Below are 23,801 nucleotides of genomic sequence, written 5' to 3'. Positions count from 1 at the left end.
TTATCTTTATATCCATTTAAATTGCAATTTTGCCAGAAGTTAGGAGGCATTGACTTGGACATGATGAAATAACGTTGATTTTAGTTATGGGGAATTAGAAAATTGACACTCTTTCAATTGGTTTGAGGTTTAGAGCCGTTGAGGCATCAGTAGGAACGTGTGTGAGGATGCAATTGTCTATTGTATTCAGTGTTTGTGACTTGTGAGACTACTGTTTCATTGATGTTTAGAAACATTTATTTGGATTTGGGATGGTAATCTCGTGCTCTTCTGGCACTCACATCCTGCGAGTTTAGAGTTTGATAGTTGATCATATCATGCTTTTGTACTTGAAAGATTAACAGTGGTATTCAGCGAGTTTTAAATAATCTCTTTCTTTGCATTACCATATGTGAATTTTTTGTGTGGAAAAGTTTTTAACAATATTAATTACATGCCCCTGCAACTTGCATTTCAAGTGATATATCTTACTATGTTTGGAATGTAATTTGTCCATTTGATAACTATAGACATGTCTTATCCATCTTCCATTCTTCTTTTTCAGTGAGCTTGTATTCTTGATTTCCATTGTGACTAATCTGAAGTTAGAAAATGTAAAGCAACTGCACCGCTTCCACTTCTATTCATCCGATGACATTGGTAGGATAGGACGGAAGTTGAAATTTAACTACCGAGGAATGCATTTTCTCTTCATAACAAATTTGTGAGCTGCGACAGACCAGTTGCTGCTTACTACTTGAATTCGAGGTCATCCTAGCTCCACGCCGGTGGGCATTGTTCCTTATTTTTTGCCATATCTCAATAATCATCCGTCTTTTGTCACCTAGATTCAGTTCCTCTAATGAACTGGCTCCTTTTTGTGTGTGTGTGTGTGTATACACACACACACATATAATCAATTTATTCTCAGAAGTGAGAGGCTTAATGTAAGCTTAATTCTTCTGTTGTTATCCAAACCAGTGTCTCCCTGAGGTACCTGTTGAATTAGGGGAAGCTTTAAAGAAATCAGAAGCAGCAGAAAGCAACCCATAGTTGTATGTTTTATCGTTTTCTAACAAAAGCACAGAGCTGTGCTGTTGTCGAAGAAAAGACATGAAATATTTTCTTGAATGGGAAGCTTGGTGAATATTTTAAGGAGAAAACCAAATTCATCAACTTTCATCTGTCTTGGCCTTGTATCAAATATTGTCGATAGAATTCTAACTCTAGCATCACAATCTCTTGAAACTGCAAGAGCAAAAGTCAATCCAATCCATACTATGAGGTATTGACCAGATTCTTGTTAGTGTAAGTCTAGGTGGTAAACCTCATAAGAAGCCTGGGTACGTCTTACTCTTAGCTTTGCCAATTCTCGGGGATCCAGTCATCTCCCTTATGGCCAAGCCAGCTAAGAATTCGAAGGGCACTCTTTCAATTGCAGATGGATTGGCTCTTGACCAAAACCCAATTCATGAAGAGGACCTTATTGTTCATATGGTTTTAATTTCAACTACAAATTCGTGTTTCCTACTATGAATTTTTTATGAACCCACAGACTTCAAAAGAATGTTGATGGATGATAATTCAGGCTCCACTCCTGCTCTTGCCATGGCTCCCAATCCCAACCACCCTCGCCCAGCTTGTGTTAGGAGTCCTAGAACGGTAAATTCATCAACCTCACTGGAAAACATCCGTTGTCGCCGACACTTGAACCTTCAATTGTAACCCAAGCTCTCAAAGATCCCCTTTAGAAACTGGCCGTAGATGCTGAACAAAATGCACTTTTGTTGAATGGTGCTTGGGAATTTATCTCGAGTTCAGTTGTATATACTATATACATTGCAAATGGATATATTGAGCGAGAGAAATCTAGGTGGCTCAACAGATAAATTTATAAACACGAACTCATCTTGTGGCAATTACAAAGCCTGCAATGATACAAATATTTTTTTGTCTCGCCTTATTTAACAACTGGCCTCTGAACAATTGAATGTTAGCATTGTTTTTCTCCATGGGACATTACATGAAGATGTATATATGATGCAGCCCCCCTAGCCATAGACATTAACAGCTTCCACGTGCACATCTGTAAACTCAAGAAAGCGCTATACGGTCTTAAACAAGTGCTCAAACATGGTGTGATGCTAATAGCATTTTTGATTGCCTCTGGGTCCCACAATCATTTTCTGATACATGCTTGTTTTTATTTCATGGTCTATGTCGATAAAATATTTATAACAGGTAGTCATCCTGATTTCTTGGATCTGCCAAGTAGCCAGTAAGTTTTCCGTCAAAGATCTTGGCTCTCTACATCACTCTTTGGGAGCGGAAGACATCGGCACATTGCTAACTCTTGACGTACGAACTCGACATGACTGGTGCAAAGGATGCAGTCACACCCCTAATTCCATCTGAAACTCTATCTCTTGTTGATGGTTCTCCATTTATTGACTTTACAACTCGTTCCCATGTGTCATTTACTCATTTTCTGTGAATAAATTGTTCCAATTTATGCATACACCAATGCAGTTACATCGATAAGCTATAAGAGGAGTTTGTAAGTTCTTGAATGGCTCAATTTGTCATCACTTGTTTCTCGAACGTGGTTTCCTCCTAACTTCACAGTGTTTTCGGACTGATTGCAACCACGTTAGGTACAGATGTTGTTCTAACACAACATATTTAATATATCTTGGTTTAAATTTTATTTCATAGCATTTAGTTGATCAAAATCAGTTCCGCGCTCCTCCACCGAGGCTGGATACATGAGCAAATGCTGTAGAAGAAGTTTTATGTGTTATTTATCACATGAGATTGGTTTCTATGTACACCGACCTCCTACCTTATTTTGTGACAATACATGAGCCACATATTTACGTTCCAATCATGTTTTTGTTTGTGTATGAAAAATTTAACTCTTGATTATCACTTTTTCGAGAACAAGTTTCTGCAGGTTATTGTGTATGCTTACAGAACCTCTGGGTGGTAGTCCATTTCTCATTCCAAAATCAGATATTTGATGGATCCTCCATCTTGCAGGGCGTGAAGAGGATAATTCAAAAGGGTAACCAATTCCAATATCATCTCATTTATCTTTGCATCTATTAGTTATCTCGTGTGTTTATATTGTAGCAACAAGTAATATCAATGCTCCTTCGACACCTTAGTACTGTTCGCCCTAGCAATGTGGTAGTTGGCAAAAGTTGTATGATGTGTTCACTTTTCTGTGAAGCACCTGTACTACTGAGAATCAGAAAATGTCGTGTCTTCTGGTAATGATGAAAAAGATTGGAGGAGCCAATTTCTTCTCCTTCAATATTGCACAATGTGGGATAAAGTGAATTTCAGCCTTAATATATATATACGCACACACATATTCTGATTCACTTATTTTATAACTTGAATTTCATACAATGATTCGTGAACCGAAGCTTAGACATGAAGCATAGTAGTATTTAAAGTAAGTGAGATATTTACTCAATTCTAGAGATATATTAATTATACATACATCTGACATTGTGTTTTACATAGAAGACAGAAAAATTTAGTAGCAAAGAGGGTAAGCATAACTTCTACTTTCTGAACAGTTGCCTGCAATGTTTCTTTGGCCAGTTGTGTAGACCCATAGTGTCACTCGTAACTACTTCGTTAATTAAGTCTTTAAAGATCAATCGTTCGATATCCAACACCAAGGCTGGAAACTCAACACCGTAGTCTACCCAGTCATCCGATTGATACATCATATCTGCATTTAAGATTCTGGTGAGCCCATCTTCATCAAGATTGCGTTCTGCCTTCTGCTGCAGCCGGTCCACTTCCAGATATAATTCTTTTATGAGGAACTCCGGGCTTACCCTTTTCCTACCTGGGACGAATGACCCATCGGCAGCGATTTTGCGGGCATATATCTCATTTACCATATCAAAAACAACTTTTCTATGGCTTCTACAACTTGACTGTAACCACTCACTCTTTCTGTTGAGTTCTCCATTAGGCCCGTCCATGGTTTCCTCAGTTTGTTCGAGGATGTGGAACATATTTGGATCGATCAGATGGGATGAGGAATGGAGCTGATCGGTCGAAGAGATGAAGTTCATGTCCTCAAGAAGTTCTGAAGCGAGTATCATCTTATTAATGTATTTGTGATCCTGATTTGGGATCACATCCACCGATGCAGTTTGCTTTGCCATAGCTTTGTCAGGTTTGGTTTTCAACCATCTAAGCTCATGGATCAAGTCCTTTATGTTTTCTAGCTTCTTTTGATTGTGCTCGTAACAATGATCGAGTGAGGAATGATTAAGTTTCTCTAGATTCCATAGAGCTTTATCAGGATACGAACTTTCATCTTCTGTACAGGTAGGAGGACAAAGCGAACCTAAAAAAATATAATAATCATACATCCGATTATACATATGAGGTGTGTATTATATAAGTGAAACTTGTTAATTCATATGTTTTTATCATGTGAAGTTTACTGTCCACTTCAGTTTCTGTTTATGCTAATCTGAAGAGATAACAATACCTTGAAAATCTGTTGATATCTTCTTAATGAGAGATGGTGAATCTTCTTCATAAATTGTGGTATCAAGAACTGAGACTGGACTTGGTTGTTCCATCATGGTTGCTGCAACTTTGACTGCTGGCATGTGTTCGATCAATGTTGCCACTGAATTCTGGGATGACTAAAATGAAAGCTAGTAAGCTAGGGTGCAAAATAACAAATCAAAAATTATATTAAGTTTTTGTATCTCTATCTTTTCTTACCTCTTGTGTTATGGTATTTGTGTTAATAGAACTAACGACGCCTGTGACTTCTGTTGCCATCTGTGAGGATATGCTGATGTTCTCTTTCGACTTTATAGAAGCTGTATCACCCTGGTTACTTGAATATCTTGTCTCGGTGCTTTGCTCACTAAATTGATCATCACTTAATCGCAGATTTGTTGATTTTATGTTGAGTTCCCTGGCGTTCGAACGTTTTTCTACTACTTTCTTAATGGAGTGCCTTTTGACCCTGCCTGAATCCGGTGATGGGGTTGTGGGATGGGATTGTTTTTCTATCCTGCCTCGATTCTCTGTAAATCTCTGGCTCACGCATTCAGAACTCTTTCCAAAAGTATTACAACTTTTTACCATCATCCGCGGAGATGTTTTTAAGGTTTGCTCTACTTTTGAGGTTCTCCTAATGATCTTCTTTCCGATGGAAGGATCACGTGGACTGGAGACATCGAAATCAATTGCCCTTGCTTTCGAATCTTCTGCTGCTTGTTTGTGAACTGAGTTATCCCTGTACCCTCTAGAGTCTTGATTTTGAAATCTCTGCAAATGCTGTATTGCTATTCTGGAAACCTGAGTTGATCTCGAAAATTTCTCTCTGTCCATTACTGTTGGTGGTTTCATGATCACGATTGAAGAATCTCTTATCTTTGGAAGGCTATGCTCGTTAATGGTAAAAGCTTGTTGATGATTCTTTTTATCATGCCACATTGACAAGCAATAATTCTGATCAGAGCAGCTTTCATCTAAACTATACGTTCTTGTACGTGATGTGAATTGATCATACTCTCCTCTTTGATTTTCCAATCTGTCTCTTGTTTTTTGCATTGCTTCGAGTATCCGTTTAAGAGCTCTCAGATCCTTGTCAGACTTTTTGAATTCAAGTTCTGTTATTCTCTTCTCAAGTTCACCATAAACTGAAGAAGATTGATGCTGGATATTTGTCGAAGCTGTCCTACTGTGGGAAGCCACCTTGGGAGAATCTTGACTAGAATCTTGGTTCCTCCATGGAGCAGGTTCCAATGGAAACCTTGAACGGGTGCTTGGTTTCCAATCAGAATTGGAAGAAGGCAATCGTGGTGAGGCAGGATCATTCCGTGTAATTTGTGGGCAGTAAGAAACATGATTTTGGTTGCTGTTCTCTGCTGTTTGGGACGATCTTGAAACAAAATCTTCTTTGGGACATCTATTGATGTTTGTGATCCCACCATCACTGGATGCAGCATTTTCTGGGAAAGATTCCAAACCCATTAACTTTGCTACTAAACTGGATGATCGATTGTGGCTTCCCGGTTCTTGGTTTGCTTGGGATTCTTCGATCCATTTATCATTTTTCACGTGCAAGTCACAGCCCAAAAGATCCAATCTGGTCTCGAGTGCTGAACACTTCGTGGTACTTGCTCTGCTGTCTAATGATAACCTTGGGAGTTCTTTGAGCTTCATCATTGACTTCGATATCTCTCGTGATTCTCTTCCATCGTAAGAGAGGCGAGGAAGTGCCAGCCTCTCATCCTTGGAGCTGTTTGTGCGATCCTGGAGCTTGGCAAGAACTCGAGTTGATCCCTCAGCACTCATGGCTTTCGGTTTCACATATTTGGGCAGCTCCAAAGGCCTGGGAGAGTCGACGTGTTTCAAGACACGGCCTCTTATTTCATCTTTGGCTGGGCATTTTATCGACAATCCATGTGTTTGTTTGTACAATGAGTCCTTCACCACATCTTGAAGTTCATCGGATTTCGGCTCTTTCATGGCTGTGATCTGTGATCGCGCCTCAGGCATACCGGTTTGTCTCGGAGAAAGTAATTCTTGTTTAACTGTTCGGTTACACTCGAGTGATGAGAACATAGATGAACAAGAAGATGATGATGAATAAGAGGGTCGGGACGATTCCATGGAACTCCTCGATTTCTCCTTCTGCACCTCCAAATCTTCTTCCTGCCAATGTAAGTTATTTAATTAGGCTTGTCCAAATTAAATAAAGGTGGTGACAACTAACTTTAATGAATTTTGACCAATTTCTGTATCTCGTTCTCCAAGAAAACAAAAGAATACCCTGCAGAACCTTACCATGACAGCTTTTGGTGCATTTTTAGAATCCATATGGTGTTGAGCACCTGGAAGCACAGAATCAGCAGCTATGTTTTAGTTTATGAGGAATTTAATGAGTAGAACGGATCATATCAAGGATAAATTTTACAAGATGAATCTCTCACTCGACCCAATCCATGAAAAAAATATTATTTTTAATGTACCTTGGATTAGTCTTTTATGGTTGCGGCCATTTACACGCCGACCTGCAAGAAAATGATTCGGGTCCAAGAACTGAAATATGACATTCATACACCCAATCTGTTTTCGCAGATCTCGATTAAGCGTCTTTTCAGACATGTCTGTTTCCTTCCCTGATACCATAACAGTGAAAAAACTTGGATTTTCTTCCTATGTCACTTATTCAGTGGCCTCTGTCGCCTCCAAACATGAAAGTAACCTGATTCAAGAAATATCTTGATTACTCACAGACAGTTTCAGTTGGTCTTGAAGCCTTTTTTTATCGCTTGACTTTTATTTCAGCATGTTTTGTTTCTTGTTTTCTGCCAGAGGGAGGAATATAACGAGTCTTTCCCAGTAGTTTTGATTCAACCAGACTTTGTGAAAAAATATGTGTAAACTTTCATTGCGTAAAATTTGAAACTATGAGCATGATAAAAGAGAAGAAGAAAACAGAGCACTTACAGAGATGGGATTCTGTTTAAAATGATAAAATTTCTGGATTCCAATGATCGAGAATTGCCACCATCAATGAAGAATATCAAAGATCCGTCCTTCCTAGACAACGAAAATGATGTTGTGTTATTCGGGTTTTCTCGCAGTGTGTGCAAATGGATATATATATTATTTATAATGGGTAAGTGTTTATTTATGATATATATTTTTTGGAAAGAATCTGAGTCAGATGTGGTGTGAATGTGTGGGGCACAGTTTCACTGGTCATATTCTTTGATTCCATGTGGATCATGTAATGTTGGTGGGGTCGAGATTCTGGAGCCTGGACATCTCTACTTTGGCATGTGGTGTGTCAGATCATTCGTTTTGGCCAAATACCACTTTAATCACTCCCTTGATTTTTATTTTATTTTTAAAAAAATTTCATTTTTATGATATATGTTTGTTTTTTATAATTTTAGTCATCAATATTATCAAATTATAATTTTAATCTAGTATCTTAAGATTTTTTATGATTTAATCTTTTTTCATCGAGAATGCTGCTTTAACACTACACATATTAGATAATATTCTTTGGTTAGAAAAGATGTATCTTTGAGAGTCAGCATTGATGGTGGCAATTTTGTCCATGTAAACTCATTGACAGAAACTATGATGATATCCGAAATTTCGATCTCGAATTAGAACACCTTCAAATTTTCTACGACTATCTTGAATGTATTTTTCGATTGTTGTTGATGTATCTTATTAAATTTTTGTGGACACCTTATGACTATTGTTCTCTTCAAAATAACCTAATGGTCTTGTTTTGAAGTTCAGTTGCATGATTCACATAACTTAATGTTAGGTAGTTGCCATTTTGATTTATTATTTCAACTGCCGCAAAGCAACTTAGCAATTAATTAATGTGTACAATGTAACAGTTCATATAATTGGAAGGCTGGTAAAATTTAATGAATTATAATTGAGCAAGAAATATGGATAGAGGGTGCAACCGTAATCCATCGTAATTTATTCAATATGATCTTTAGATGGTAAGGATGTGATAGCGTTTGCTTGTTTCTTCACCTATATATATATATATGTGTGTGTGTGCAAAAACTTGTGTGAGATGATCTCACGGATCTTATTTTGTGAGACGGATCTCTTATTTGGGTCATCCATGAAAAAATATTATTTTTTATGTTAAGAATATTAATTTTTATTGTGAATATCGGTAGAGTTGATCCGTCTCACAGATAAATATTTATAAGACTGTCTCATAAAAGACCTACTGTTAAATGTGATTGACATCACAAACAATAATGATGTTCTTTTGTGATAATGCAAATATCATTTAAACGCATTTAAAGGACACTTTTATCTTTGCTAATAATGTTTGTTTATCCTCTCAAGTGTTTCATTCAACCACACTCGGAAAGGGACAAAGGTTAGATTTTTTTATAAAAAAAATCAATGATCTAACTATTTAAATTGAAATTGAAATTGGATTGAATATATGTTTTCATTTGGAAGAAATAACACATTACATTAAATTTTTTTCCCTCATTGATAGCAAAACTCTTGGACGGTTCGACTTACCCTTCGGATCCTTTACTTTAAAAGTCAAATTTTTGGGAAGAGTTTGATAGATGATAGAAAAATAACAACTCTGGTTTTGTAAACATTTTGACAAATACGTCAACATATTCTTATTAAGGTTATCAATTCGGGTGGATTGGATCGAGTTGGTGCATAATACTATTTAAAAATTGTTCAACCCAAACCAACCCGAAAACTCACAATTTGAACCTAAACCCGACTCAACCCGATCAATTTCTCAACCCGATTTGTTATTTTTTTAAAAAATTAAATAAAATTCGAAAAAAAAATGTAAACACATAATAACAAAATCTCCTTCATATATGATTTAAATTTGAAAGTCTAATCGTAGGAAATTAAATTATATTTATTAAATCAAATAAAAAGTCGTTTAAAAATAAAAAATGCGCAAAATAAATATGAAAATTTATGATATAAATATACAATAAATAATTTTTCATACATACGATACATAAAAATACATGCAATATTTATTAATTATATATTTTTTAAAAAATTTAAAATTTTCTTGACCCAAATCTGATTATTTTTTCAGTTCAGATACTGGTCGTACTGTGTCGGGATAATGGATCGGGTCCGATTTTGACACTCCTAATAACTACCCAGCTTGAAATAAAAAGAAAATAGCCTAATATTATTATGTGACAACATTTTTAACTTTCATAAAAAATGTGCAATCTATTTTTTTTTTTTAAGGACTTTTTCCATTACGCACCGTCAATTTTCCCAAGCCTCCATCCATATGTTATTTTTCTCAAAGAGGTGAATGTCCTTGCAAGATATCACAAGAACATGGGGTGTTGTTCCCAAGAATATTATTTTGCAAACTTCACAAATCAAATATATATATTAATGTAATAATGCTTGAAGAGTACATGTGTGATGTGTAGACCTTTCATATGCTATCAATTTTCAAGTTATTTGACTTTAATAACCAAATAAAGAGGGGGGAAAATTGTATGATTTGATAATTGAAACTTGAAACAGAGGGCTACAAAAAAAGGTTACCCATCACGTGTATAAAGTAAAGATATCCCATGAGGCGTGCTTCAATTTCACGACGCAAAAACCAACCACAAACCCATCTCAATCAATCCCAGCTAGCTTATACTATGTTACAGACCATCGGTCTGAGGGCGATCCAACAGACATGAATATGATCATTCATCGATTTTTTTCCTTAAAAATCCGAACTAGATTATCGCTATATGTAATGGATTTTTTTGTTAAAATTAGCCTTTCAAGTCGATTAAGAACAACAAATCAATCGAGCTACCCACCATTTGTTTTAGGTGGATTCGGCAGATAGATTGTGATCGTTATCTATTTTAAAAAACCTTGAGTTGAATACGATGATTTTAAAATTATAAATGTGCTTCAAAAATGCAATCGAGTCGTGATCTAATATATATATATATATATATCACGTGACATGAGATGTTTAAATATATATATTTTAAGTAGAGACGGTCTCATATATCTATATCAGTGAGACATATCAACATAGAACATACATGTAATGAAAAATAATAATTTTAACATAAAACGTTATAATTTTCACGAGTGAAGTCCAATCATTAATCCATATCACACAATTGCTCGTGAAATTATTTCGCAAGAGCTTTTGTGATAGTTTTTTGTTCACATAAAATACAGAGATTGTCATATTTCTGAAATGATCAAGTTGGATTTATTTATTATTTTAAAATCATTATTAATTGAAGACTTGGCAGATTTATGCACATGCCCGCTTGCCTTCCTGCAACTGCGATGGAATCCATGGGGATCTGGAAATTATTTATAATGCAATAAAAATAATTATACTATAAAGAAATAATAATAATAATATATATATATATATATATATATATATATCTGCCAAGATTCTTCCATCTGGAAATTCGTCCAGTTCATGGTAAATATTTTAATAATTCAAAAATTAAATGAAAATCCTTTTTGTATATACATTGATTTATGAAATAATATTGTGGTGTTGAACATGTGAACAAAATATATTGAAGATTGCAACTCAAGTTCAGTGGTTTTAGACTTTAGTATAGATTTGCGACATATATAGGTGTAAACTGATTAAACACGAATTATTTCGATAGATTGCAAGTTGTTCGTGTAACATGATTAAAATAGTTCTAAGATTAAATTAGCTAGAAAATTCGAGAAATTTAACTGAATAGAAAACAATTTACAGAAAAACACTAAAAATCATGCAGTATAAATTGATTTGGGCAACCGCTCTAATATTATAAAGCCAAAACTTGTATGAGACGGTCTCACGAGTCGTATTTTGTGAGACGGACCTCTTATTTGAGTTATCCATTAAAAAGTATTATTTTTTATGCCAAGAGTATTACTTTTTATTGTGAATATCGGTAGGGTTAACCCGTCTCACAGATAAAGATTCGTGAGACCGTGTCGCAAATGAACCATAAACGGACAACTCTAAGTTATCTCAAGGAAGAAGAGACCTACTCTATTATAAAAAGTTTGTCTATTTTTGAGCAAATTGAAATACTATATAAAAGGTTTGAGTAATATATATTTGTTGTGTTTCAAATTTTTTATCATCTTAGTTGTCAAGTCAAGTTTCCGTCTTAATATATCATGCGTGTTTTTTGTTTTATCACTTTATGTAGTTTTAGTCATTTTTCATACGTGACGTTGTTTCGCTGACTTGTCGCCAACATGTTGCTACTTTTGTAGAGTAACATAATACATTTAACGAAAAAATGATTAAAAATGTCAAAAATTAAAATATACTGACTTAGATTCAATTTCGACGGTATAGAAGACCAAATTCTAATAGAAAATTATACTCCAGGTATATTGGAAATTTCCAAAAAAATATGGTGTAAAAAACTTTAGAATTGATAGTGTTGCAGGTTCATGAATTATACTGGATATGTTGTTGCAATCAACTGTGGGGCACAATAATATAAATGTGGAAAAAAACATAAATTGGTACTTTGCATTAAAATATAAAGAGGAAAAAAAACGACTTTCCCATTAAATATGATCGTATACTTCGAATCAAAACAATGACTGAATATTAAAAGAAAATTCAAAATTTAATGATATTTTTACATAAAACAAAATGTTATCCCCATATCTATTGTTCATCAATATTGAAAGAGATGTTTGACATAAAAGTACTAAAAACTAATGATGAAATGTTTGTGAAGCCGAAACTTTATTTGATAAACAAACACACTAATCAACAATGTGATTAGTTGTTTGAGGTGTTGTATCTCCGTGTATTCAATACTCTACGGAAACACAGCAATACGCCTTGACTTGAACACTTGATTTCTTTGAAATAAATCACAAACTCACGTGCTTGCTATCTGCGACGTCTATATTCCTCATTTTTTAATCACGTCGTCTATCTTCCTCATTTTTTTAATCACATCATCTATCTTTGATTATTTATAAGCTTCGTTTGCTATAAAATTTATTTCTTGGATTGAATCCCACAAAATATGAAAATAATAGTTTTATTAATAAATAAACTCTTTTTAAAATAAATATATTATACCTATAGTTTATCAAAGATCTCAGTAATCTAAAAAGACAAAATTCTATACTTTAATATGCACAATATTATCAAAAATCAAACTATAATTAATGAATAAATTATATTCCTTTCAAATAAAAAATAAAAAAATCACATGTGTTTATCTTTATACGATTTGGTCCTATATATTTTAAGAATTGAGTCGTAGTCATGTAAATTTTTCACAATTTTTGTCGTTTATTTTATAATTTTAGTCATTTTTCAATGAGAGTCTTTACATGACACTAGATATATCGATGTCACATAAGTGTCAAGCGGAAAAAAAACAATAAGCTTCTGAATATAAACAAATATAGAAGACTAACACCGAAATTAGATAATATAAGATCAAAATCACGTAAAGACCAATATAAATAACCATAAATGTAGTTTTCTCGTTAAAAAAACTTAAGAAATCCAAATAGACTGTTTGAAATTTTTGAGTCCAATTAACATATCCTATATCATACTCATTGGAAAAATTATAGAAAATCTTGATCAGCACCTCCCGTGGAACCATTTTAGATAGGCTTTTATATGCCACCGTATACCATATTTGGATGGCGAGTAACGCTAAAATGTCTGATTCTTGCATGAACCTCGATAGAATTTTCATGTATATAAACAATTTATATCCTTACGAGGATACAATTGTTTGAGTGATTTGATTTTAGATGGTTGAATTATCCACATGTACGTCAAGTGTATTTGTACCTTTGTGTATGTGTTCCAATTTTGATTTCACGATTTTTTTTTGTTAAAAATAAAATTGTATTTTCAAATTAAAGAGTGAACTCATAATAAAATATAAGAAATTCACATGATTTAATAATCGCGAGATATCGGAACGAGATGTCAACACAATTTTATTTTATTTTGTTAAAAATAAAATTGGGAAGAGAACGATGTGCTATAAAAGGCAGCAACCAAATCTCCTCTACATTTACATTGGCGTTTAGGCACGATGTAAAATCACATAGCAGAAGGCTGGTAAACACTAAACATGAAGACACAAACTCAATCCTATGAGAAGTATTCACAAGCCCCATTGGATCCATCCTTTCAACTTAACAATTTCTACCTTACCATCAAGTAAATTTACTGAAATTTTGATAAATTGAGGCCGGTTCTATTCAAACACCCCGAACAATAAATACATCAAAAACACATGCAACCGTAAACCCTCACCACAAGGAATAAAATAGTGCAAAGCAATCGAACCGTAACAAAGCCTTCATCCTTCCCTCAGGCAACACAAAGGTTTCAAGCATTAGTTCAGAGATATGCAGATTCACCGTGTTCAAAAATCCGTTGTTTAAGAGATCAAACCTCAATCTGTTAAACCAAAAGTCATCACTATATTCAATCGACAGACATCAATCTGTTAAACCAAAACTCGTCTCTATATTCAATCTATCATGCACTAAAATGCCTAACACTCCGACCATGTTGTACAATTTCCTCACATGACAGTTAAAAACCGAAAAGACAAGTAATGAAGCCACCATAAAGATAATAGTTCATACTTCTGTGGAGAGTTAAGCTGTACCTGATCATTTCATGTCGATTCTACAGTCAAGTAAAGCTAATCCAAGCTAGTTAATTCAATTAGACAAGCCAAATCCATACAGGTGGATAAAACTGTACAAAAAATGGGAATCTAACAACAGCCATATCTACAACAGGAGACAAATAAAAAAGCTTCAACTTTCTAAAATCAAAGTTTTCCTCCTAAAAATACACTACATTCTCCCAGATTAGTTACACACATTCTCTCCCAGGAGCCTTGAACCAACCAGCCACGGACAGGAAAAAAAATTCAAATGTACAGGAAATAAATTAAAGCTAGATTAAAAGAATACAAACACAGTTTCAAAATGCAATTGTTAAGAATCCATAACATTAATAAAAACCGGCTAAGAAGTGTTGCATCACAAAACATAGGACTGTCTGTTTCATTTAAATTATAAAATGAAATCCAAAGGAGACAAAAACATAATCTTAAGAAGGGGAAGGTAAGATAGAAACGGCGTCGCTCAGAATCCGAGCTTGGTACGGCGCCAATGGCGGCGCTTGGCGTTGTAGCGGATGGTGTTGTCAGTACGCATACGGATCCAGTACGGGATAGGCCTGTTCTGCCTCTGTTTCTTCGCCAATTTCTTCTTTATCATGAACGTTTTGTGGGACGGCTGCTCATACAATCACGCACACAATATATTCATTCAAACAAGTACAAAGACATTCATTTGTAAGCGTGAAATTCATTTGTAAGCGTAAATAGAGAAAGGGAGAAATATAACCGCACCATCTTGATCTCCAGTGGCAAGAAGCTCTCTGCTCTAGGGTTTCGGCTGGATGAAATTTGATTTTTGGATTTAGCTCTGTGCGGCTGCTGTATAAACCCTAACCCTGACAAAGAAATTTAGTATATAATTTCAGAGGCCCCCCCATTTGGCGTAAAATTAACGTGAACTACCTTAAAGTCGTGAAATTACAGTTTAACCCCGAAATATATTAATAAGACAACACCACTCTTCAGCTTCTCTTAACCGTAAAATCTGAAATTATGCAACTATTAATAGATATATGACTATGTATGTATATAAATTATAATCATTAATAAATTGATTTTATTTGTAAATTATTTTTATAGTTTTTAATTATTATTTGAATAAAGATAATTCAAATATATTAAATATGAGATTCACAGTGACAGTACGTGAATTTTTAAATTTTTTAAGTGAATTAGATATTGAATATGATTATTAAGAATGTGATAAATAACAATCTTGTGATGAATTGACAAAATTGTCCTTCCATTTTTGTGGTGGTTGTTATCGGATGACGGTGTGATTGTCGGCCGGAGGAGGGGATGATCGACAGCGGCGGCGGCTGTCGGCGTCGGGTGATGGTCGGCGGGGGTCGGAGGGGGTGATCGACGTCAGGAGGCGGCGGTGACGTTCGGCGGCATCGGGCGACGGCTGGCGACGGGCGGCAGGGGTCAGCCCGCGGGGGGGTGGTCGGGGGGCGGTCAGTAGGTGGAAGTGGTGGTGAGTTTGGATTTAGGAGAAGGATAAAATTGAAAAAATAGGATGAATTACCAGTATGATAACTAATCATAGGGTACGATGAGTGATTATTTTATCTCAATTAATATAATCTAATCATTCATATGAAAGATTAACTTGATTAAATAAAAATCGGCAAAAGATAAATTGAATTAAAAATTCATAAACCCACTTTATCATTCGCCCAACCTATGTTTTAAGTTAAAACACGTATTATTAGCGAAGCCTTTTCGCGACACAATCCCGGAATTAGGGTTTAGGTTCATCCCTCTTTCTAATCTCATTGCTTTTCTTCTCTTCACCATCGGATCTCTCTAGGGTTCCCAATCTAAGATTTCAGAGAATGGCGACGGTTGTCCCCACATCAGAAGAAGATCCTGCCCTCTCCGTCGTTCGTTTTACTGCCGAGTTGTCATGGGGTGATGCAGGTCCCGAGGTAATAGTTACACAAAGATTTATCGGCGCATTAAATAATGCAGGTTTTTGTGGAGATGTATATGGATGTTTGGTGATTGTAGTTGATATTTGGTTATCGTCTGTGACGGATTTTTATGTAATTTTGATGTCTGTGTCGAAAGGTGGCGGAGGGTCAGGTCAGTAGATTATTGGCGGAAGCTGGAGAATGTATGGTTGAAAATCGGTGGTTGGATTTAGCTTCGTTGATGCTTACCTCTGCTGATGTGATATTCTCGAAAGCTTCTGAAAAAGGTGATATAATTCGCATTGGATGAGTCTCTTTAGTTGTCACTTGAATGGTTCTGAAGTTTTAATAACTATGTGCTGTGTTGGTCCAGTTTTCCATTCTTTGTTAGGATAATATTAATGCCCAGTTTGCAATTGAAATGAGTTAAATCATAAAAGAAAATCTTGTGTAAAAATAATAAATTTTCACAGTTAGATGTTGATGTGATGTGTTTCTTTGGTCATTCTGATTGAATTATGTGAATTTCTCTTCGAGGTATGTGTTTTTTTGTTCTTCATGGCTAGTTTTTGAATATGCTCTGATCATTAATATAGCAGTTGTAGTATGTTTTTATTCTAAAAATATTTTTGGTATGTTAGATGTTTCTGGCTGGCTTCTAATTAATTTCATTTTAGATCTTGAATGCATATATATTGTCATATGCAACCTTGTTAAGAAGCCTGATAGTCTTGGTCGAGCGCATGAGATGGCTGAGCTCATATCAACCAAGCTTACTCAACAGCCAAACAATAAGCCTGAACTGCGCCTGAAGATGTAATATAACTATTTTCAATTAATCATCAAGATCCTAGCATCTTATAACTGCTGTCTAACATCTTCCATTATATAGTCTATTCAACCTCTACAACCTATTGGAGAACCCGTATAGCAGATTCTTTGTGTATATGAAGGCACTTAGTTTGGCAGTTAGTGGTAATACTACAGAACATGTTGTTCCATCTTTCAAGAAGATGGATAGTTTTCTCAGGGAGTGGAATCTTGGGGCGAAGGACCAGAGAGTTCTCTTTCTCACCGTTTCTAATATATTGAAGGAGACTAAGAGGTAAGTGATTCGATTTGTACACTTTTGCATTATCTTTTTCTATACAAAGGACGTATTCATCATGTGATGATCAAACAAAATTCCTGTCTTTCCAGTACTGCAAGAGACTCGTTTAAATTTCTTGTCAAGTATCTGGCTACTTTTTCTGGCGAAGATGCCTCAACTCTTAATGAGGCTAAGCAAGAAGCTGTTCGAGCTATTATTGAGTTTGTTAAGGCACCTGATATGTTTCAGGTAAAAGTTTGCTTGATTTCAGTTGTGAAAGTTATAAACTTTCTTCCATCTTTTTGTGCTTTTGATCTTGATTGTGTTCCTAATTATGTTGGTAGAATATATCGTGGATGTCGTTACTTGGTTGCGATGTCTTCTGGCTGCTCATGTGTATTTCTTATGCAAGAATTGTTTGGTTTTACCTTGTATCATCATTGAAGTAAAGTGCCAATTGAAATTTTTTATTATGAGACGAACAAAGTTCTTCTCTTGGTGCGAATAATGGAACAAGTTGATCCTTTTAAATTTTAATCATAATAAACATTGCCTGGATGTGCTGTTATTGATACAAAAATCAATGAACTTCAGGTTACCAACTTTGAGCCCTACCTTGAGAACATTAATGACAATCTCTCAGCAGATATTAAATTTTTTATTTCCAGAAATAAAAAATAAGAGTGTTACAAGCTTCAACATCTGTGGTTCTCTTTCCTGTTCCTTGCAATGAGCACGACGCTGCTTTTTCCCCCTATCCCTCTTAAGAGATCTGCTGATGAATGAACATTAAATATAAGCAGCACTGAAGCAGCTCTGAGTTTAGTCTTGTTAGTCTGGGTTAAAGCAATTCTGTTCACTTTTGTGTCTAAGGTGGTTGCCAAACATTATTCTCCCGAACAATTTTTCCAGTGTTTTGTTAATTTAAGCATGTGTCTGCAATACATACTCACTTCATTGTCTGTCCCTTAGGTATGATATGATTCTATTTTTGGTTTACCGGTTTTTGTTATTCTCTGCATAACGCATCTCAATGTTTCTTAACACATCTCAATGTGGCTTTTTTATTAGCAAGCATTTATTTTGGCCTTCTCAATTTCCTTATTCTATTTTGTGCACCAGAGTGATTTGCAAGATATGCCAGCTGTGGTTCAGCTGGAGAAAGATGCTAAATATTCCACGGTGTATCAACTTTTAAAAATCTTTGTGACTCAGAGGCTGGATGCATATTTGAATTTTCATGCGACAAATCCCACTTTACTTACAAGCTATGGTGAGTTATCGCTTGTCTTTCTTGCATTCGAACTATTACATGCTTTAAGCCTCATTCAGTAGGTTTGTTCAACTTAGTGGCAATGCTTCAACGCTCTTCAGGTACTTAATGTTTCTATGGTATGGTGTAGGTCTGGTGCATGAGGATTGTGTTACGAAGATGAGGTTGCTATCCTTGGTTGATCTTAGCACTGATGAATCTGGTCGTGTTCCTTATCCATTGATTAAGGACACACTGAAGGTAATGCCTTTTCTTTCCGCGTGTGGGCATAACTTCTAATTTACATCTCTATATATTTCTGTGCTTCGTGGCTTTCTTAGATTGAAGGCAATGAGGTCGAGCCATGGGTTGTGAAGGCAATAACAGCAAAATTGATGGACTGCAGGATTGATCAGATGAACCAAGTAGTCATCGTGAGGTACGTAATATACTTGTTAGATGTATATGATTTAAATTGCTATGAAAAGCGTCTACAAGTTGTATTATTGTATTGCAGCCGCTATGCTGAACGTGATTTTGGACATCAGCAATGGAAAGTGCTTAGATCAAAGCTTGGAGCATGGCGGGTAGGATTTCACTCTGGCATTTCTAGTTTGATTATATAAATAGCTGAATCAGAGATCGTGCACTCTTTAATATCAAACCAATTTTTTTTAAAAATAAAGATCAAACAGTTTTATTTGTTATATATTACATCGGGTTTTCTGACTGATTTAAATGTCAAATTTTTTTTAGGGACACATTTCTAATGTGATTACTACCATCCAAGCGAATAACATAACCGAAAATGGCACTCAAGCAGTGCAGGGCTTGGCGATTCGCTGAGGCTTTTATTCTTGCCCTATTTTAATTTGATATGAGTCAAATTGTATTGTCAGTCACACAAAGGTCTGATCCCCCAGAATCTCGACCTCAGGCAAGTCACGTTGCTCTAATTTTAGTCGAGTTTTTATCAAAGGTGTTTTTGTAACCGAATATGACATGTTTTATTTTAATAAATATTTATTGAAGAGCCACATGAATTCTATATTTGTTGACGCCGCACCCTTCATATGACCTTTCACTAGATTGTCTTGGTTTTCATTTTTTCCCCTTGCAGTGCAAGTGTTTAAATATATGAACCAGGCATCTTCTTACGTGCAAATAATGTCGTTTTCCTGGTTTTTTTTTTTTTTTTTTATTGCGACGAGTATATTTTTTATAATGACATTGTGAATATCGGATGAAATTAGGGTGAACCCGAGAATTTAATGGGGGTGAGTGCTGTAATTTACGCTAGTGAACATTCGTTGCCTGTGTATATAATGTGATATATAAATATTATGTATATATAATGACAGTATAAAATATATTCATTTGGATAAGTTATATTTTCATAAAATTTTGAAAACAAAAGGATAATTAGAAAAAATGAAAAATTGGGTAAAATATATGGAGATTGTCGGGAGGATACAGGGATAGTGGAGAAGATAAAATATTGTTAGGAAAGTTAATTTAAGTTTAAAATGGATTGCTGATATTATAATAATGTTATCTATAAATCGAATTGATGAAATTCTAATGAGTGGGTCTTTTGTGAAATGATCTCACGAATTTTTATCTGTGAGACGAGTCAATCTTATAGATATTCACAATAAAAAGCAATACTCTTAGCATAAAAAGTAATAATTTTTCATGGATGACCTAAATAAGATATCTCCAATTCTAAATCCATGAATTCAAAATCCAATTCTTCATCTGAATCCAAATCCATTTTTTAAGCATTAAAACACACTGTAATCGAGAGCTGCTTTTATATTTGTTTTGTTGTTTTAATTTCTTATTTCTCAAGAAACTCTCTCGATTGCTTTTATGTTTTTCATTTTAGAATGTTCCTCGAGACCAAGGATGTGAACATATTTGAGAGAGAGTCAAAATTTTTCACGTCCTTTAACTATCGATCACTATATTTATTAGTCAACTATTAAGAACCGGTATATCGACTAACAACTACCATAAATAAATTATTAATTATGCTAATTAATCAACAGTAAGTAAAAAATCACGTACATTAGTTGGCATTAATCAGAGGATTTTTCTCCCTCGACCAAGTGCTGATTGTTAATTTGTTATCCCTTTCCTCTGAAATTGTGTTCTTGAGATTCTGTGATTTGCAGGAAAGCGCCATATATAATCATCAAACTTTGGGATCAATTGGCTAAGCCCAATATTTAAGGTTGGATCCAAATCCAGATTCCTTTTACACCAAAACTGGCTCGTTGTAATATAAATGTTTTGGACAGTGGACAAGAAAATATTGGACCTAAAAAAGCCCAAACATGTATTGGGCCTTATTTAGAAACCAAAAATCAACACTAAATTTGACCTAAAAAAGCCCAAACATGTATTGGGCCTTATTTAGAAACCAAAAATCAACACACAAAACACGCCGTTGCCGGGGATCGAACCCGGGTCACCCGCGTGACAGGCGGGAATACTCACCACTATACTACAACGACTTCGTTGTTCAGACATTGTGAAGTTAATAATGTATAAAATAAACTACATGAAATCATGTCTCCCGGGTTGGAAGATAAGGCTGTGAAGAAAGAAGCGAAGGAAGAAACAACGAAAGATGTTCGAAAACATAACAGCGTCTGAAATTGCAGGCTATGCTGTGGGGGCTCTCATGCTTTCCGCTACCATTTCTGCTCCTAAAATCGATTCCTTTATTGCCTCTTCCCAGCGAAGGTACTCCACACCGAAACCCTTTTATCTCTTCGAATCACGAGTTGGAAATTTGGAGATTTTCCTTTCTTTTTTTCTTTTTCTGGGTTATGATTCCAGTTCCTGCAAGCTTGATTGATTGGCTGAAAACCTACTCCAGATTTGAATCTTGTGTCAAGTTTACTTTCTTTTGGTTTTGATTGCATCTGTTTACACCTGGGGAAACAAAGTTCCTGTCATGTTGAAATCGTTCAATATCAAGCATACGAATGTAGAGTTTTGAATTAAATTGAAGGGATTGTCCCGGTTCAATTTTCAGAGATAGAGTAGGGACAAATAATGGCTATGCTCTCACTCTGTAACTTATCAATGGATTCTCCGACCAATTTGGATCTTTTGGGCATTAAATCTTCTGTAGGCTTGAGCTTGTAGAAGATGATAGTTTCAACTTTTAAGATTAAACACGTGTGCAAGCTTGAAATCTGGTCCTAGATTTGTTAATTGTCCCACCTTGGTTGAACAAATAACCTGGAAGTTGTATATATGGGCTTGGACAATTTTTCCTCCTGAGCTAGCTTTTGGGGTTGAGTTAGATCCAAGTTCTAATCTTAACATGGTATCAGAGTAGAAAGAGTTTTATGCTCCAAGGATAACATCTTGCTCCGATGCCATGTTAAAATTGCCTTGTGTCAAAGCTCAAACTCATGGGATGGGTGGTATAACCAATGACAGTCTTATATTTGAACATATAAATGAATTCTGATGCATTGAGTTGTTCCCTAACTAGCAGTTCTTTGGGAATGTGCAAGAGGTGTGGTGACCTGAAACTGATTGCCTGCTCCAGATGCAAAGGCTCTGGATTGATTAAACAAGGTGGGCTGTTCAGTTTGATTCCTGTTGTTGATCAGAATCCATCCATGGATGGAAAGTCGAGATTGTCTCGTTGCAGCAATTGTCTTGCCAAAGGGCATTTTTCCTGCCCAGAGTGCTCCAAGATTCCATCAAACCAAGCTTGAAAAGAACTAGTCCTTAAACTATAATCCTTCTAAAGTTTTGCATAGTACACATATGTTCTGTGTCTTTGTCATGTAATTCTTCAAGGAATCTTCCTTGTGTCTCAAGTCTCAACGAGGTTGGAGTGTGTATGTTGGCAAATCTATTGTTTGGTTTGGTATGGACAGAGAGAAAACTTCTTGAAATGGGGATTATGAATCATGGAATGTGTAATATTTTCTCCGTGTGTGTAAAACATATATTTTTAATTAAAGATAATTTAATAAATTATTTTTGAACATATGTATTTTGCCAATATGAAACCCAAATTTGAAATTTGAGGGGATAGGTGTGATTAGTAAATTCTCTTCTTCAACGTTGTTTTTAACGTAATCAAGCCGTTAACGTAACATCTAATTGGATTGTGTTAATTTAAGTTTACGAAGTAGATTTTTAAAGAATTTTCAAAACATGTTTGGTCAATGTTAAAATTTATGTTAAAAGCATTTTGATTTAAGTTGGTGAAAAAGAGAATATGTTGCTCATCAACCGTGCTAACTTTTGTGTTTATCACTGAGTATCATTCGCTATTGGATGTGATGAAGTATATCAATATTGTATATCCCATAGATGAGTTATATCTCGTTAGTGGACACAAAGATTGACAGGTTGATGAGCATCATATCAAAATTATATATTTACCACGTCATAATATGTATAAGTAAAAATAAATATCTTTGAAATTATTTTTTAGAGTAAATTATCGACCTGCGTGTTTTTATTTATAACGAGTGGGACCAAATAACCCGAGATATATTCGCAATAACAAATACTCCAAAAAAAAAAATCGACATGCTATTAGAAATGACATTTTCCAATATTTTCTTTTTACAATACGCTTTATATAGAAGTGACGATGGTCGAAAACTAATGTCGAATGGATCCGCTAGTATCCCCAATGTATCTATATTCCTCCCATGACAAAAAGATCAAAACTTATCACGTCCCATGATAGTTTTACATGTTATAAATTTTTCGGTTAGTCTATAAAGATCGAACACCCATATTTCAAAATCATACGAAGCCTTGTTACATGATTTTCTTGGAGAATAATATATTTCCGCTAATACATAGTGTATTAGCTAACAATTTAATACATGATGATATGTTATAATAAATGGATAAAAAGTAGTGTACATTAGAGAATGCACCTACGAAAATTAAAGGCATGAAATCTTTGACCCTAAAACCGTACAATTAAAATCCTACCTAACAGTCAAAAAGTTAAAAATAATAGCAAAACGACCTCGTTTTACTATCAGTCGCCGGCGAATTGGCAGAACTGGACAATTTATCGACACGTGTAAAGTTTGTCTTAAATTTACCGTGCTGTCGTTCCAGATTGTTCCTGCTCAGCGTGTTATAACATGACACGTGCACAGTGGACCTCGAAGCCGTACATCGAAGTCGCAATCACAGGCGCCACGAAATGAGAAGAGACGTTACACTAACTAACTTAAATATTAATCCTTCATTAAGACAAGGACAACTGATACAGTAGCTAAGACTAAGTGGACTGGATATTAAAATTTTAAATATAT

General features: G+C 35.1%; 2 protein-coding genes, 1 long non-coding RNA gene, 1 other non-coding gene and 1 pseudogene across 8 annotated transcripts; 2 read left to right on the top strand and 3 right to left on the bottom strand.

The window, feature by feature from the left end:
• Window positions 1-3,449: 3,449 nt before the first annotated feature.
• Window positions 3,450-7,644, bottom strand: LOC142534630 (protein LONGIFOLIA 1-like). Of its 4 annotated transcripts, none has more exons than XM_075641486.1 (6): window positions 7,489-7,643; window positions 7,008-7,400; window positions 6,823-6,869; window positions 4,744-6,690; window positions 4,502-4,661; window positions 3,450-4,354 (listed from the first exon to the last, which is right to left on the bottom strand). In XM_075641486.1, exons 2-6 carry the CDS (start codon window positions 7,165-7,167, stop codon window positions 3,552-3,554), a joined length of 3,117 nt encoding a protein of 1,038 aa, XP_075497601.1. In that variant the 5' UTR covers window positions 7,168-7,400; window positions 7,489-7,643; the 3' UTR covers window positions 3,450-3,551. The 4 variants fall into 4 exon arrangements, with proteins under 4 accessions (XP_075497601.1, XP_075497600.1, XP_075497603.1 ...); XM_075641485.1 differs by having other exon boundaries at window positions 3,451-4,354; window positions 7,008-7,243; window positions 7,489-7,644; XM_075641488.1 differs by having other exon boundaries at window positions 3,451-4,327; window positions 7,008-7,243; window positions 7,489-7,644.
• A 6,855-nt stretch (window positions 7,645-14,499) lies between these two features.
• Window positions 14,500-14,838, bottom strand: LOC142534633 (large ribosomal subunit protein eL39 pseudogene; annotated as a pseudogene).
• A 1,104-nt stretch (window positions 14,839-15,942) lies between these two features.
• On the top strand, window positions 15,943-19,564 carry LOC142534638 (uncharacterized). 2 transcript variants are annotated; one of them, XM_075641496.1, is made up of 10 exons: window positions 15,943-16,153; window positions 16,296-16,425; window positions 16,816-16,954; window positions 17,031-17,243; window positions 17,339-17,477; window positions 18,351-18,501; window positions 18,632-18,741; window positions 18,822-18,919; window positions 18,998-19,067; window positions 19,237-19,564. In XM_075641496.1, the coding sequence occupies exons 1-10, from the start codon at window positions 16,061-16,063 to the stop codon at window positions 19,324-19,326; spliced, it is 1,233 nt and encodes a 410-aa protein (XP_075497611.1). In that variant the 5' UTR covers window positions 15,943-16,060; the 3' UTR covers window positions 19,327-19,564. The 2 variants fall into 2 exon arrangements, with proteins under 2 accessions (XP_075497611.1, XP_075497609.1); XM_075641494.1 differs by having other exon boundaries at window positions 18,822-19,067.
• Window positions 19,565-20,927: 1,363 nt separating this feature from the next.
• On the bottom strand, window positions 20,928-20,999 carry TRNAD-GUC (transfer RNA aspartic acid (anticodon GUC)). Its single transcript has one exon. It is a non-coding gene; the product is annotated as a tRNA-Asp (tRNA).
• On the top strand, window positions 20,956-22,501 carry LOC142534631 (uncharacterized). Its single transcript, XR_012817104.1, has 2 exons — window positions 20,956-21,231; window positions 21,998-22,501. It is a non-coding gene; the product is annotated as an uncharacterized LOC142534631 (long non-coding RNA).
• The last annotated feature ends 1,300 nt before the right edge of the window (window positions 22,502-23,801 follow it).

The sequence above is a fragment of the Primulina tabacum genome, unplaced genomic scaffold (genome assembly GCF_025594145.1).
Source record: "Primulina tabacum isolate GXHZ01 unplaced genomic scaffold, ASM2559414v2 Contig631, whole genome shotgun sequence".
Taxonomy (NCBI): Eukaryota; Viridiplantae; Streptophyta; class Magnoliopsida; order Lamiales; family Gesneriaceae; genus Primulina; species Primulina tabacum.
Note: the sequence above shows the minus strand (reverse complement) of the source record. Positions and strands in the feature narration are given on the sequence as shown.